The sequence below is a fragment of the Sparus aurata genome, chromosome 24 (genome assembly GCF_900880675.1).
Source record: "Sparus aurata chromosome 24, fSpaAur1.1, whole genome shotgun sequence".
NCBI lineage: Eukaryota > Metazoa > Chordata > Actinopteri > Spariformes > Sparidae > Sparus > Sparus aurata.
In genome coordinates, this window is record NC_044210.1 from 5,449,573 (window position 1) to 5,463,295 (window position 13,723).

The following is a 13,723-nucleotide window of genomic DNA, read 5'->3' on the forward strand; positions in this document are numbered from 1 at the left end:
GAAACAGAAGCTGACGGGTGTGGCAGCAGTGTGTGTGTGTGTGTGTGTGTGTGTGTGTGAGTGAGTGTGCGGCGGAAGAGGCTGCCAGGCCCCTTTTCAGAAGCCCCCACGGGGGCCACATTAGGGCCCTCCGGGGGCCAAATTAGAGGCAGCTAACCAAGTTAGAGATTGGCAGCAGAGGGGGCCTGACTGGCAGGGGTGGACTGATTTCACTCCAGCCCACTGAAGTAACACACACACACACACACACAAAAACCACACACAACTCCTCTCTTTGTTTTGCCGCTGATCAGCAGAAGATAAAAGCCAGTTCCTGACAATAGCAGCCGCTCTGTTGGGGAGTCTGCAGGGAGATCCTGACAGAGAGGAAGAGCTGTAATGTATTCCTGCAGGTCAGCCTGGATTAGTATGTCTGTATCAAGAGGAAGTGGTTTAAACCAAATTAGCCTTCAGAACAGGAGTTTCTTTAAATGAAACCTTATTATGGATTTTATCTATATGTACTTACCGGAACAAGTTACGCAAGTAGGTCTGTTTGATGACGAGAAAGACGGATTTGGGTGTGTTTAAGAGTGTGTTTGTCCAGTGGATCGTAAGGGTAACAAATGATTTAATCAAACTGAACCTCAGGGGAATACATGCACCATTATAAGTTGTGCAGGAACGATACATTATTTCAATACTGACAGCTTTCTTTTATTCTGTTAATTCAGCTTTATTTTAAGTGGGATGTGGCCAGTAATAAATAAATAAAATAAATATAATAAATTTACTTCAACTTGTAGTTTGCATGTTTTAGATTAAATCTGACATGCTGTTCCCAAAATCTATGATTTGTATTTACAGCAGCCGCACATCGCACAAAACGTGAATTTCTACATAACGTGGCTTTAATATATCCTAATAACAACTATTGGCGATCGTATCGTTTCCACACAGTTTTCCTTTGTGGCAAAAAATACTTTTCTTCACTTCACTTTTGTGAAATATTTTGCCAAACTGTATGAACCGCTGATGTTATTTACGCCCATACACAACCAGCGAGCTACCGAATAAGCTAAATTTGCCTCCAAGCATTTCACTTCGCAGAAAGAAATCCATAAGTAGAGCTATGCCGAGTCCATCAATCAGTCAGCTGATTCGCTTATGTTAACCTCCTGTGGCGCAGTGCGTGCGGCCTGTCCGAAATCTGCTGACACAGCTCGAATTTGACAACGCACTCAAGGCACATCGTCAAAAAAGGGGAGGGACATGTTGAGAGGAAAAAAAAGGAAAACACACCAGCGCCCTAAAGTTCAAGTGGAGATTCAGATCTTTAAAAAGTGTGGTTCCATCTAACAGAATTTTTTCGAGTGTCTTAAATTATGCTCCATATATCTAGATTATTTAAACTTGATGTGATAGGGTGGCCATAAATCCTCGCTTTGGCACCCGAAAGCTCCATACACGGTAACGACAGTGCCGGAGCGCGCACATTCAGAACTCAACCTGCTTTTTTCTCAATTTAAAGCAACTTAAGTGGAGTTTTGTGTGTGTGTGTGTGTGTGGGGGGGGGGGGGGGGGGGGGGTGAGTTCAACACGTCCTAAATCACGCCGCGCAGCCACTCATGACCGTCTCACCTGAGAGAGATTTACAACATGTCAGCGCGTGATTGACACTTCTGCTGGCACAGGTTCAAGACAAGCCTCCTGTCACACACACACACACACACACACATATACATATCGTGGCGGTGACGTTTGTGAAGTTTCGCCAAGGATGATCATAAATCTCAGCTTTATGAGCGACCCCGCTGAACTCTGCAGACTGCCGGCCGCGTCGCCGTGACATTCAAGAAAACCCCGGGGTTTTCGGCTCCCTGAGCGTGTTGATTGATTTGCCTCATGAGGGCAGTGAAAGCCGCTCGCTGTTAGGGTCAGGCTTGTTTCTGTTGATAAAAGTCTGCGTTCATTAACATCACGACAAGTGGAGATTTGGCAGACGGCAGCGTTTTTTGCCATTTCGAACATTTAAGGAATTCTCAACTCTTTCAGTGGTTTTTTCACACTAGGAAATGTGCATGCGTATATTTACATTCAGTTATGACTTAAAGGTGAAATAGGTCTCAGCGTTTAAGTTGGCGAGACGGGCTTGAAGTGCACAGCCAGGCAGCTAAATATCCAATCTGCAGTTGGAGGGAAGAAAGAGGGGAAAGGACGGTGAATCCTGCACCTGGAATCCAATCAAGTCATTAGGAGGAGGCGTGGCCTGAGCCCAGTTCCCACAACCTGGTCAAAAGACAAAAGCAGCAGCGCTCTCTGAAAACAGCCAAAATTCAGGGTTTTTTTGGGCGATAAGTTGTAATGGGGCTCAGTGAGGCTGTTCTGTTAGGGTTTGTGTTTCTCCTCTCAGGTGGGAATCTTCGCGCCGCCGCTTTTAACTCCAGCACGAACGAGAGTCTGAACCAAATCCCACAAGAGCGAGCGACAACAAGCTTACAGCTGCCCAGATCGCCTCAGACGACGGACCATCAGTCAAACCGGACGCGCCAGGGCGATCCGGCCCCGTCGCCCGTCAGCTACCGGCTCCGGAGCTTCCAACTCAGGAACCCAGCTGTCGGCAAACAGAAGCAGCTCCGGCCTCTCGTGGAGATGAGGCTGACGATTCAGAACCAGCAGAGGGCGGAGGCCAGAGAGCTGACCTCGGAGCAGCTGGAGCCGAGGGAAGCCGTCCAAGCTCAAGAGTTGTTAAAGTTTCTGGTTAAAGGCCCGGTTCTGAACCCACCTGTCAAGCAGGAATCAAAGGTACTTTTTTGTTTGATTCTACCTTTAATGGACTTGTGCAGCCTTTTTTTTTTTTATTTTCTGCTTCGCTGTAATGAAATGTGAATGATGTCTAGGTGCTGGTGAAGTTTGAGCAGCGGCAGCCTGTGCCAGCTGTCAGCGTGGCAGCGCGCTGTGGTGAAGGAGAGGTCACCGTAGAGGTCAGACAGAACTTCTTAGGTAATGGCTGCCGCTTTCTGGTTTGAATTGCTCTCTTGTGTTTTTGTTTTGCTTTTTTTCGTCCAAAGTTGCACAGGTCCACTTACCATGGCTTCTTCTCTGCTGTCTGAAAAAGGGGAGGGTCAGGTTAGAGGGCGCCCGAATTGGAGAAACTGAATGGAACGGTGAAGATGGGACACTCAGCGCTGATTACTGCAAATGGCACAGACTTATGGACCGGGCGATCAATATTATGTTTCCTCTTATTTCTTCACTCGGAGAAAGGAGCATTCTGCACTGAAACGCTGACTTTACGGCGATGCATTAAGAAACCTTTTTTATTTGTCCTGTGGCTGAACCTGCACTTGCTTGCGAGTGTTATTGACTGGACCAGGAGGAGAAATGGCCTCTGGTAATGGGCCTTATTTAAGCTGCATCTTCTTTTTTTTTTTTTTTTTCTTCCCCTTTGTTCTTAGGGAACGGTCAGTTGATCCGTCCAAGCGATCTGACCCTAGGAGGCTGCGCTGCACGAGACGCCGCCGACCACATCCTGCAGTTCCAGACAGAGCTGCAGGGCTGCGGCAGCACACTGACGGTGTGTGGCTCACTGCTTTCTCTCCAGCCGTCTACCTTTTTTTGTGTATTTGAAGTAACTGCTGTGCGTGTGTGTGTGTTTTTCTTCTCCCAGATGACTGAAGAATCCCTCATCTACTCCTTTTCTCTGAAGTACTCTCCAACACCCATTGGCAACACAGTCATTTTAAAGACCAACCCTGCTGAGGTGGTAATTGAATGTCACTATCGAAGGTAAAGCTCCACTTTTGGCCTGCCGAGTCCAATTCTAGCCCCGCTGTTGGGGCTGATAATTCGGGGTGTCTGCAGGTCTTGGAAAGTCTTAAAGCATTGAATGTAGTTTCCTCAACAAAAGGCCTTACCAGGTCTTAAATACTTTTGTCTCGCCTGCCGTAAGGAAGAAACGTCACTTCATAAATGTTTTCACTAATAATCCCATTTGCATGCAGCCGCGTAGGGTCCGATGACACCCACCCCCCACTTTATTGGGAAGGTCAGCATTGCGATATTTGCGCACATCCCAAAAAACCTGTTGCTGTCCAAGACCATAATGTTCAAAAGTAGGTGTGTCTCTCCTTTAACAGGCAACTGCTGCGAAAACCCCAAATGCATAACCTTAGTGTGCACGTAAATGTAGTCACTGTCAACACTGCTAGCAGCAGGAGTAGGCTCAGTTATATGGATAAAACCAGATAGCAAAATTCTGCTACAGCTGCTCACACTGTATTCTATGGAGGACTAGTAGTGCCATAAATAAATTGGCCAAAAAAAAAATCAAACTGGACATACAAGTAGACCTTCATTGATTTATAAAATTCAACATTTTTGTTTGTTTTAAATTGCTTCTGGATTTATGTATTTACATATTCATCTATATTTATTAATTCCCCCTTTTTTTTTAAACTTTCCCATTTAAATTTTCATTTTATGTAGTTAGTCATTTTAAAATGTATTTATTTCTGTTTTGTTTTCTGTAAATACACAATTTCTGTAAAAACGCACAATAAAGAAAATGTAAAAAAAAAAGAACAAAAAAAAAAGAACAAATTTGAAAAAATACATTACATAGATTAAATAAATAATACAAAAGAATGTTTATAAATTAATGAACGCCTGCATCTATTTTAAGTATTATTGGGGCATTAAATGGCATGTGCACTCATCTATTGAGCCATTTGTGAATGTCTTTTTCTTATTATATTATTGGTAAGATATTCAGCATTTGAGTGATTATTGGAATCCGTTATGTGCTTGTTAATCTGATTGATTAAATTGACTTAAACGTGCTAATTTGGGTCTGATGTCGCATGTCATCTGCAGAGTAACTAGGAACTAAAGTTATGGATTAATTATAGAGGAGTAAGAGTTGAGGTATTTTTGAAAAGCAAGAAGTACCTCATTATTATACTTCAGTGACGTACTTAAGATCAGTTGTTCACATGTGATAAAAGCTTATCGCATGTGAAACTCTGTGTAAACGTGGAATGTACATGTGATGAAGCAAATTTCATTTGATTTAACGTTCAACGTTTCCTTTCCAAACGAAGCTGAATACAAAATTGCATTCTGATTGGTATTAAAACGTCTTAAGGCTTGAATCTAACTGTGTTATTGTCGTATAAACCTGTCTTCCCGTGTTGTGTATCCCCTCTCCACTCCTGTCCTTCCCCTTGTGAGCGAAGTACTCATCTTCTTCCTCGATGAGCCTCCCTCTAGTGAAAAGCATGTCCTTCCCTTCTTTTCTCTTCTCCTTTTTTTTTTTTTTTTTAATTGTCCTCACAGGAGGCATTATGTGAGCAGCAACGCCGTGAGGCCTACCTGGAAGCCATTCGCCTCCAACATGTTAGCGGAACAGCAGCTGCACTTCTCCCTGCGTCTCATGACAGGTGGGGACTCGTCAACAACAACAAAAAAAAGCCACAAACTTCGAGCCGACGTTGTGCAGTTTTTAAAAAACTTTGATTTGCGCCAGACGGTTTGGCTAATTTCCCCAGCGACGGCCTTAATTGCAATCACTCAAGGCCTCGCAGACTTCGCCGTGGCTGTTTAACATGCTAAACAGCGGCTTGATAAACAGGAGGGAAACTTTTGATGCATGGTGATGAGCCGAAATTACATGCCTCGTAGGCTGCAGCTGACCCGACGGGGTCACTCGCACAATAAAGCGATCAATAAGCGGCTGATTATGTTTTCTAATTAATTCCGAGCTAACGCGACGTAGATGGCGAAGCGCGCCAGCTTGTTGCACGTCTGAAAAGTCGGGCCCCGGCGGAACTTTTCCGTTCCATCTCTCCTGTGATTTGCTTAATGTAAAATAAGCACGGGGCTGTAGGAGGCTATGAAGGGAATTATGAAAGTTTTAAACTAGTTTTTGCAGGCACAGGCCCCCCCTTTCTTATCCACATTAATGACGAAGCCACATCTGTAATTCATTTATTGCTTTTAAAGTACTTTTCCTCTTATTGTCACAGTACCTACATCCCATTCACCGACCTCCTCCCCCCCCCACAGGCATCATTTCAGTTTCATCTAATCCGATTGATGGCCCCGGCATTACTCTTCCACTTATTTATTATTTATTTTTTATTTTTTGTGGTCTGTATTTGATTAGATGACTGGCAGGAACAGAGGCAGTCTAGTGTTTACTTCCTGAGCGACGTGATGCACATCGAGGCGGCGGTCGCCCAGGGTCACCACGTGCCGCTGAGGGTCTACGTGGACAGCTGCGTGGCCACCGTGACCCCCGACCCCGACTCCCGACCCAGATACCCCTTCATTCGCAACCATGGGTGAGAGAGGCCGCTTGGCTGCAACGGCGCCAGAGTACCACATGTAAACACTGAAGAGGGAGGGTTCGGCTAGTCATAATAATGAAGATTTAAGTGTGCTGCGTATCACACAGTGTGTGATGGGAGCATTTATTGTCCTGTGAGGAGATGGAAACTCCGGCCCTTTTTTCTGTGTTTATGAATATGAAGCCTGTGTGTGTGTGTGTGTGTGTGTGTGTTTTCTTTTTTCTTCCATATAAGGTGTTTAAGTGACGCTAAGCTGACGGGAGCCAAGTCTTACTTCATGCAGAGGAGCCAGGAGGATAAACTGAATTTCCAGCTGAAAGCCTTCAGGTTCCACCAAGATCACAGGAATTCAGTAAGTGCAGTTAGCAGGAAATGTGCGTGTATACAGTTCAGAACTACTGATGGTGTATCATGCAGTCAGACGTTCTACGCGTCGGGCAATTTTTCCTCAGTTTTTGTCCATTAAAGCGCCCTGATCATCACTGTCGAGGTGTGTCTTGACGCGACCAGCTGGCCCGCGCCAGCCGAGGTGTTACTTTAACACTGTTTCAGCCGCTCTGTTAGTCTCTCATGCGCTAAGTTGGCACTCGATGTGCTTCTAGTAAGTGTTGTTTGCAGGCCGTATTACCTTTTTTAGGTTGTTATCCGTGATTACTTCAAATATTTTCCAACTGAGGAAATGAACGGCCTCTCAGGTAGCATTAGGACTGATGAAGTACAATACGGGTCGAAGAAGCCAGAGTGGAGCGGCGCCGTAAGTGTGAGCCGGTATCCACTCAGAAAACCTTTACTGCCTCCGCACAATCATCTTCTGGATGAGTCTTAACATTAAATTAACTTTGATCGTTTTGCCAAATAGGAAATTCACTCCCGAATGCAAAATAACGTTTTATAATAACAGGAAAGTCCCTCTTTATTGAGGTTTTGGCAAAACCTTTTGCACATCATGGTTACAGAAGAATACATCACACTTGAAGAGAATTATAAAAAAAAACGTGAGGCTGTATTTTCAGAAGCAGATCGTGGAATAGTTCTATTGTAAGAGGTTGCCAGGTTGAATAATTTAAGCTGAAATGTCTTAAATTCACTCCCAAAATGGCTAGGAAAAAAAAGTTCCCATATATTGTATATCTATTTACCATAATACAACATGTTGATCCTTTTGTCTTGGCGCTTGTCACTCTAACACCTGGGGCCAGATGTACAAAAATGCATGTATTCAGGTGCAGAAATCTGTGTACACACAAAATGGGAAATGCGCAGAAGCAGTTGACGAAAAAGCGTAACTGCGAACTTCAAGTCAGGGTTGAACAAATTGACAGACGAAAAGAAGTATTTTTGGAAGCTTAGGTTCGCACTTTAGCAAGGAAGTGAAGCGAAGATGTGCATTTTTATACATTTGGAAACCTGCGTAGAAAGTGGTGCAAGTACGACATCCGTGCGTACGCATGGGTTATACATTTGTCCCCTGGTTGCGGATGGTACGGACCTAAACATGCTAGCGACCGTCAAGATTTCAGATTCAGATTATTTTTTTTTTTTTTACATGATGCTGTATTAATTCAGTGAATCCAAAAAGCACATGTTTGGTCAACCTGAACTCGATCTACTCAAACTGAATGTGTCTCTTGATGCGCTTTTCAACTTCCTCGTAGCTCTACATTACATGTCGCCTGACGGCAACGAGAGTCTCCGTTCCTGTCAACTCGCAACACAAAGTGTGCTCATTCCTGACTGAAGCCAACAGGTTTGTCCCCGCGAATATAATTCACTCAAACCTTAACAGATGTTAATGTGACAGTTGTTGAGTTACTTTATTTGCCGATTTCCTGTTCCTGTGTTTTTAAATTATACCACCCCCGAATCCTGTAACAAGCAAGTCTTCAAGTGTTTCTTTTCAGACTCTGATGCCATTAAAAAGATGTATTCAGCCTCTGTAACGGAACGCGTTTGTTGGGCTCTGGACAGATGGGTGGCATCAGGTGGAGACAATAAGGTGTGTAACTGCTGTGAGACCAGCTGCAGTGAGCGGAGACAGAAAAGAGGGCTTGCGGCAGATGCTGGTACAGTTTACACGAGCAACACTACATCACACCTGGGGATGAATCTTCAACACTGAATACTGACACGAGGGGAGACATTTCACACATCTTATGTGATTGAAAAATTACCAAAGATTTCACAAAAAAAGGTATTTTTTTTTTACGTCCGTGTTACTGGTTCGAGACCATCTGAGCGGTTCTGAAGGAGCAAGCGGCACCTAATCATATAGAGAATTAACCCAAATGATTCCTAACAACAAGGAGTTAAACATAATCAGCCACAGAATAACAATCCAGCCAAGGTTTCAGCCATATTTAGTCAAGCTAACTTGCCTTCATTTGGCACACATGCTGTTTATGCACCAGGATTGATTTTTTTTTTTTTTCCCTATTTTGAGCTGATCCCTTTTTAATTGTCCAACCAATCGGTCGTGTCGTAAATGGTTGAATCACCTGCCTAAACGCGCTTAATTCTTTCCCTCCCTCTGCCCCTCGTAATATTGAACCTGCAGTGCTTCTTCCAGATCTGCAGTGGGAGGGGACGGCTGCTCTGGGCCCGATCCTGCTGGAGGGGGACGTCGGGGAAGAGGAGCTGACTGAGCCGCCTGAGCTTCTCCCGGAGCCAGCATCTCTGCTCCAGACACATGAAGTGACTTGGGCAGGTGAGGCGGCGCTGGTGGTTTCCACACGTGGATCAGCACCAATGGGAAAAAAGCTTTCAAATTCACTTTTTTTCTGCTAACACTAATGCTTAATTCTATAGCTAATGGCGCAAATGTTGTCTTTTGCTCTCTTCAGCCTCCTAGTTGTCGATGACCCCGCTTTGTGGAGTGGGCGCAGCAGTGGCTGTGTTGTGCTAGCTTTCATTTGCAGCCGACTACGCAAGACAAGTGGATACACTGTTAGTACTTGATTTAAGGCAATAAAACCTTGATAGTCAATCCTTATTGTTCCTTTTTTCCTCCGAAGCAGAGGCAATTAAGGACCGTGTCGGTTTGTTTTATCTCAATCTGATGACAGAATTCTACTTAAAGGTGCTATGTGTTTGATATGGCCGGAATTTTAGTTTAGAACATTCAAAGAACTCATCTAGAGAATATGAAGAAACAACAGTGTTGACATTATATCAAAGACATCTAATGTTAGCATGCTATCTAGCTAGCACCGGCCCTTCCTGTCTTGTAATACTTTTTTTGTACTGCAAAGAGTTTGAAAGTAAAGTGTCTTGTTTTGTCTTCCCGCAATCAATTCTGGTTTGGTCAAAATAAATGCTAAATTCAACACAATGTGAAAATATTGTGGCCCCACACATCATTTGTCACCTATCTATCCTCTGCCGCTTCATGCTCCAGTCCGCACCTGCCATATCATCCAGAGATGCTGTAAATCGCCTCTGTACTATGTTCCCCATCTTCAAACGAACCTCCATCGGTCTTGGAGGCTGTGTTCAGTCCCTGACTGCGGTACAGTCAGCTACTAGAACCACTTAGCTCCACTCCTCTAACTGCAGCTAGTCATGACAGCAAAGCGCATACTAAGCAACGGTAATCAATTAAAGCTCCGGCCCCCCATAGCTTCGGAGCTACCTTAGAACTTGAAACTATCAGTAATTCTCTGCAGGACATGGCTTCATTCGGTTGCACATGTAGAGTATATTGCTCAGGTGCAGTGTCATTCTGTATAGGCTAAGTGTTCTAGGCTTGGCTGGGTTAAAAGGGGTTAAGCTGTAGTGTCCAGCCTTGCAGAAAATGACCTGGCCATAAAATGTATGCTGTGTGCACAAAGAGGCACTGTATATTGCTCTATCAATCATCTTGCTCTAATACCAGGTAGGGTTTGGCTCTGTTTGAGGCATAATGCAAGTTAAAAACGGCTTACAGAGTATGCAGAAGGACATTTTTTTTTTTAATGTGCTTGGGTGTGTCTGGAATATCTTAAACATGGGGGGCAGATGAGGAGGTGGCCAGCGAGTGACCTTTTGTCTACATATTAGTGTGAATATACATGTACTAGACAAGGGAGGCAAGTGCACAAAGTATGAAATGAGCCAAAGTGAGCTGGCCTTTTATGCTGAATTCATGCATGGATGATTTGTATGGTTCGTTTTTTTTTTTTTTTTAGGGAGCCTGCAGCTGGTCCAGCCACTGCCCTGATCACGGGGAAATGATTTAATTCCCGCCATTACGACTGAGCTGCCATGTAATTCACCTTAGCCGCGTGAGATTTTTTCCCTTTTGTACCGATCCACATCTAAAACAAAGAAAAGCCCCTCAAAGAATGGAGTGGAAAGCAGCGCCATTGGCTCCATGCTGCGAGGTAAAACATAAAGTACCATCCCAGTAACAACAGTCATATTTTAGCTTCGGGCAATTTTCGTCTTTTTTCCCTTTTTTTTTAATTCACCCCCTCCAGCTTTTCTGCCATTGGCGGGGTATTCGCGAAATGGGGCTCATCATGAACTGTTGCTCACAAGCCCGGGAAGACGAATAGACATAATTAAAAAGCCCATAAAGGCGAGAGCAGGGGCTTTTATTACAGTAATATGTGAAGGCCATGGTTTAATGGGGTGTTTGTTCCCATGTGTGGGGCTGACGGCTGTGCTAGTTTACTGCCGGTGCGACGCTGACCCCCCCCCCCCCCCCCCCCTCCCATCTCCCAACACACCAGAGGCTAATAAAAAGCCATACCTAACGATGCACCAGCAGGAAGCATGACAGCGACAACCAGTGCACACTCAGAGGCACGGTGATAGACTCAAAGCATAACCCTCGCCCTGAAGAGAATCATCCAGGATGTGGGGAGCGTTGTGTGAATTTCAAATAGAGAAGAAAGGGAACTGATTCGCTACAAGGAGCTGTCCAAATACTTTTCTCCCGCAGAACGGGAAAGCAAGACTTTGATTATTACTATTGATTATTTTGGCCACCTGGGTGTGGCAGAACAAGCTATGGTCACCTCATGAAGTAAACATGGCGAATGGATTAGCAAGCAAATGCCTATTTACACAGCAGCCGACAGAGAGCAACATTAGCATTCGTTTGGAGTCCTGCTCCGATATTGGCTCTCTTTTTAGCTCTGTTTGACTCTTTTTCGATGATAAATCCTCCACTATGTTCACCAGGTGGGTAAGACTGGGTAATCTTTGGCTGGAACCGAGGTTGGTGAGGCTGGTGAGAATCCAAAACAATAAACTGAAAGATGCTAAAATGCACTTGGAGGTCATAATCCTTAATTATCGCCATGACAGAAATATTGAGTCTCCACATGTTTGGTCACAGGAGCGGCTTTTTAAAGAATGACAGTGAAAGGTTCTTTCAGCCTGTGTTCGGTCTGCGTTTCCACCATAGTCTGAAGACCTACGTATGGCAAATTAGTCCGCTGACGTATGAACTTCTCGGACTTCGTGTCCATCTGGCGTCTAATCCTCTATCTGTTGGGAGGCATTATTCTTCCCATAAAGGATACCAAGGGAGACCAGAAGCACCACTTCCTGTCAGTGCTGTAGGATAGGAGGTGAACACGGCCACCTGTGGTTCCCCCCCAGAAACCCTCGTTACACCCCTGCCTAAAACATTTCCTGCACAATTTAATTTTCGCTAATGTGGCACACCGCCATCTTTCGTTTCCGGAGCTGTGATATGCTCGTCTCAATTTCATCCTGATTTTGGGATGTGTGCTGCAAAGTATGCTTTTTTTTTTATTTTATTTTTTTGCGCATGTAAAACTTGCCTGCAGCTTCGAGAGGAGTCAACAGAGTGTAAAAGGTGTTAATGCCTTCATATGGCCGCAGAGGATCGTTGTCATCATCATCATCATCATCATCATCGTAGCGGAGATGCTCTCCCGCCCACAGATGTCTAACGGTTATGGCGGCACGGACCCAAGTTGACAAGCAAACTGGCAGAGAGTCCTGAATCAGCCATTTTCCTCAACAGGATGCGTGACCCTGAGGGCACACACGCTCACACACACACACACACACACACACACACACAGACACAGAGCAGACTCATGCACAGACACACACACGGGCCATCAAAAGTAATGGTGTGTGTCCAGTGGCAGGCAGGGAGAGTCCTCTCATGTCTGCCAGCCATAACGATATTATTGCTTCAGATGGAGCGTGCTGGGGAATATTGTTCCACGCCATTGGTATGCTGCAGACGTCCACTCGTACCGCACACCGGTGGTGATGACAGAAGTCGGCGTTAACACCAGACTTGTTTGGTTTCGGCTTTTGACAAGGAACCACAGCATTGTGGATTCCTCCTTCCGAGGCGTGAAGACGGCGGTTATTTTCAGCAGTGGAGTAGATTTGTTTCAACAAAGATGGACGCAGGTGACCATTATCAGGGGCGCCGTGTTATTATTACCCCGAGCCCTCTGAAATCCGGCAGACAGCTCTATCATCTATTAGAGATACGTGCAATCCGACTTCAAATATTCACTCCCTCTATTATTAAATAAATATCAGAGGCTGTTTAATTTCAGCCATGAATGCTCATTGTGTTATTATGCGCCTCTGATACAGATTGCAATATTACATCTGGGTCTGCCCTCGAGAATGCCAGTGCGCGCGAACCACGCACGCGACCCCTGTCCAGGCCCATAATTAACCCTCTTAATTAAGGGAGAAAAAAGTTGCTAACGAAGGAAATGGATTTAATTAGCCCGGTCTTGGCCCGGGCGCATGTGCGCGCCATAAAACACACGCACGTGCGCACACAAAACAATTAAGCCTCTTTCATCCTGGCTAATGGCTTCAGTGACTCAGAGCCTTTCTCATTAAGACTATCAATAATATGCTGATTACATGCATCCACCGGTCTGCTCTGTCGGGGCACAAAGGGACGAGTGTGTGTCTCCGAGGTTTCAGGGGTGGGGCAGTCTGTCTGCGAGACCTTATCTGCTGAAATAGACGTTTGAATTCTTTGGCTTGGGGGAGCTAAAAAAAAAAAAGAAGAGGCCTGGCTCTTTATTTTCTGCAGTTTATCTTATCGCGGAGGCCACGCGTGTCTTTCACAGGGAGGAAATGGCTATGAAGTTGTGCTGCTGAGGGCTTTATTGGGGTCAGATAATAGACTGAGGAGTGACTGTCGGGCTGTAGATCTATCCGCCTGTCCGACGGTGCGCCACCAACCCCTGCTGGCTTTCAGTCAAATGAGTTCCTGCCGCTCCGCCATCTGCGTTTCCATACTATTTAATCACATTTAAGCGCACGTTTATACATATACAGCTCTTATTTAACATTGACGGTAATATATCTGAATTTACAAGCAATCCTGTTGGTTAAACAGTCTGGCAATAAATAATGTTGTGGTTATTTAGCCGTACCGGCAGGACGACAGGATC

General features: G+C 45.0%; 1 protein-coding gene across 2 annotated transcripts; it reads left to right on the forward strand.

The window, feature by feature from the left end:
- The first annotated feature begins 2,185 nt into the window (after positions 1-2,185).
- On the forward strand, positions 2,186-9,314 carry LOC115576777 (zona pellucida sperm-binding protein 3-like). 2 transcript variants are annotated; one of them, XM_030409339.1, is made up of 11 exons: positions 2,186-2,784; positions 2,880-2,982; positions 3,438-3,556; positions 3,650-3,768; positions 5,317-5,420; positions 6,146-6,323; positions 6,564-6,681; positions 7,985-8,076; positions 8,298-8,392; positions 8,884-9,033; positions 9,170-9,314. In XM_030409339.1, exons 1-11 carry the CDS (start codon positions 2,344-2,346, stop codon positions 9,175-9,177), a joined length of 1,527 nt encoding a protein of 508 aa, XP_030265199.1. In that variant the 5' UTR covers positions 2,186-2,343; the 3' UTR covers positions 9,178-9,314. The 2 variants fall into 2 exon arrangements, with proteins under 2 accessions (XP_030265199.1, XP_030265200.1); XM_030409340.1 differs by having other exon boundaries at positions 2,192-2,784; positions 8,896-9,033.
- The last annotated feature ends 4,409 nt before the right edge of the window (positions 9,315-13,723 follow it).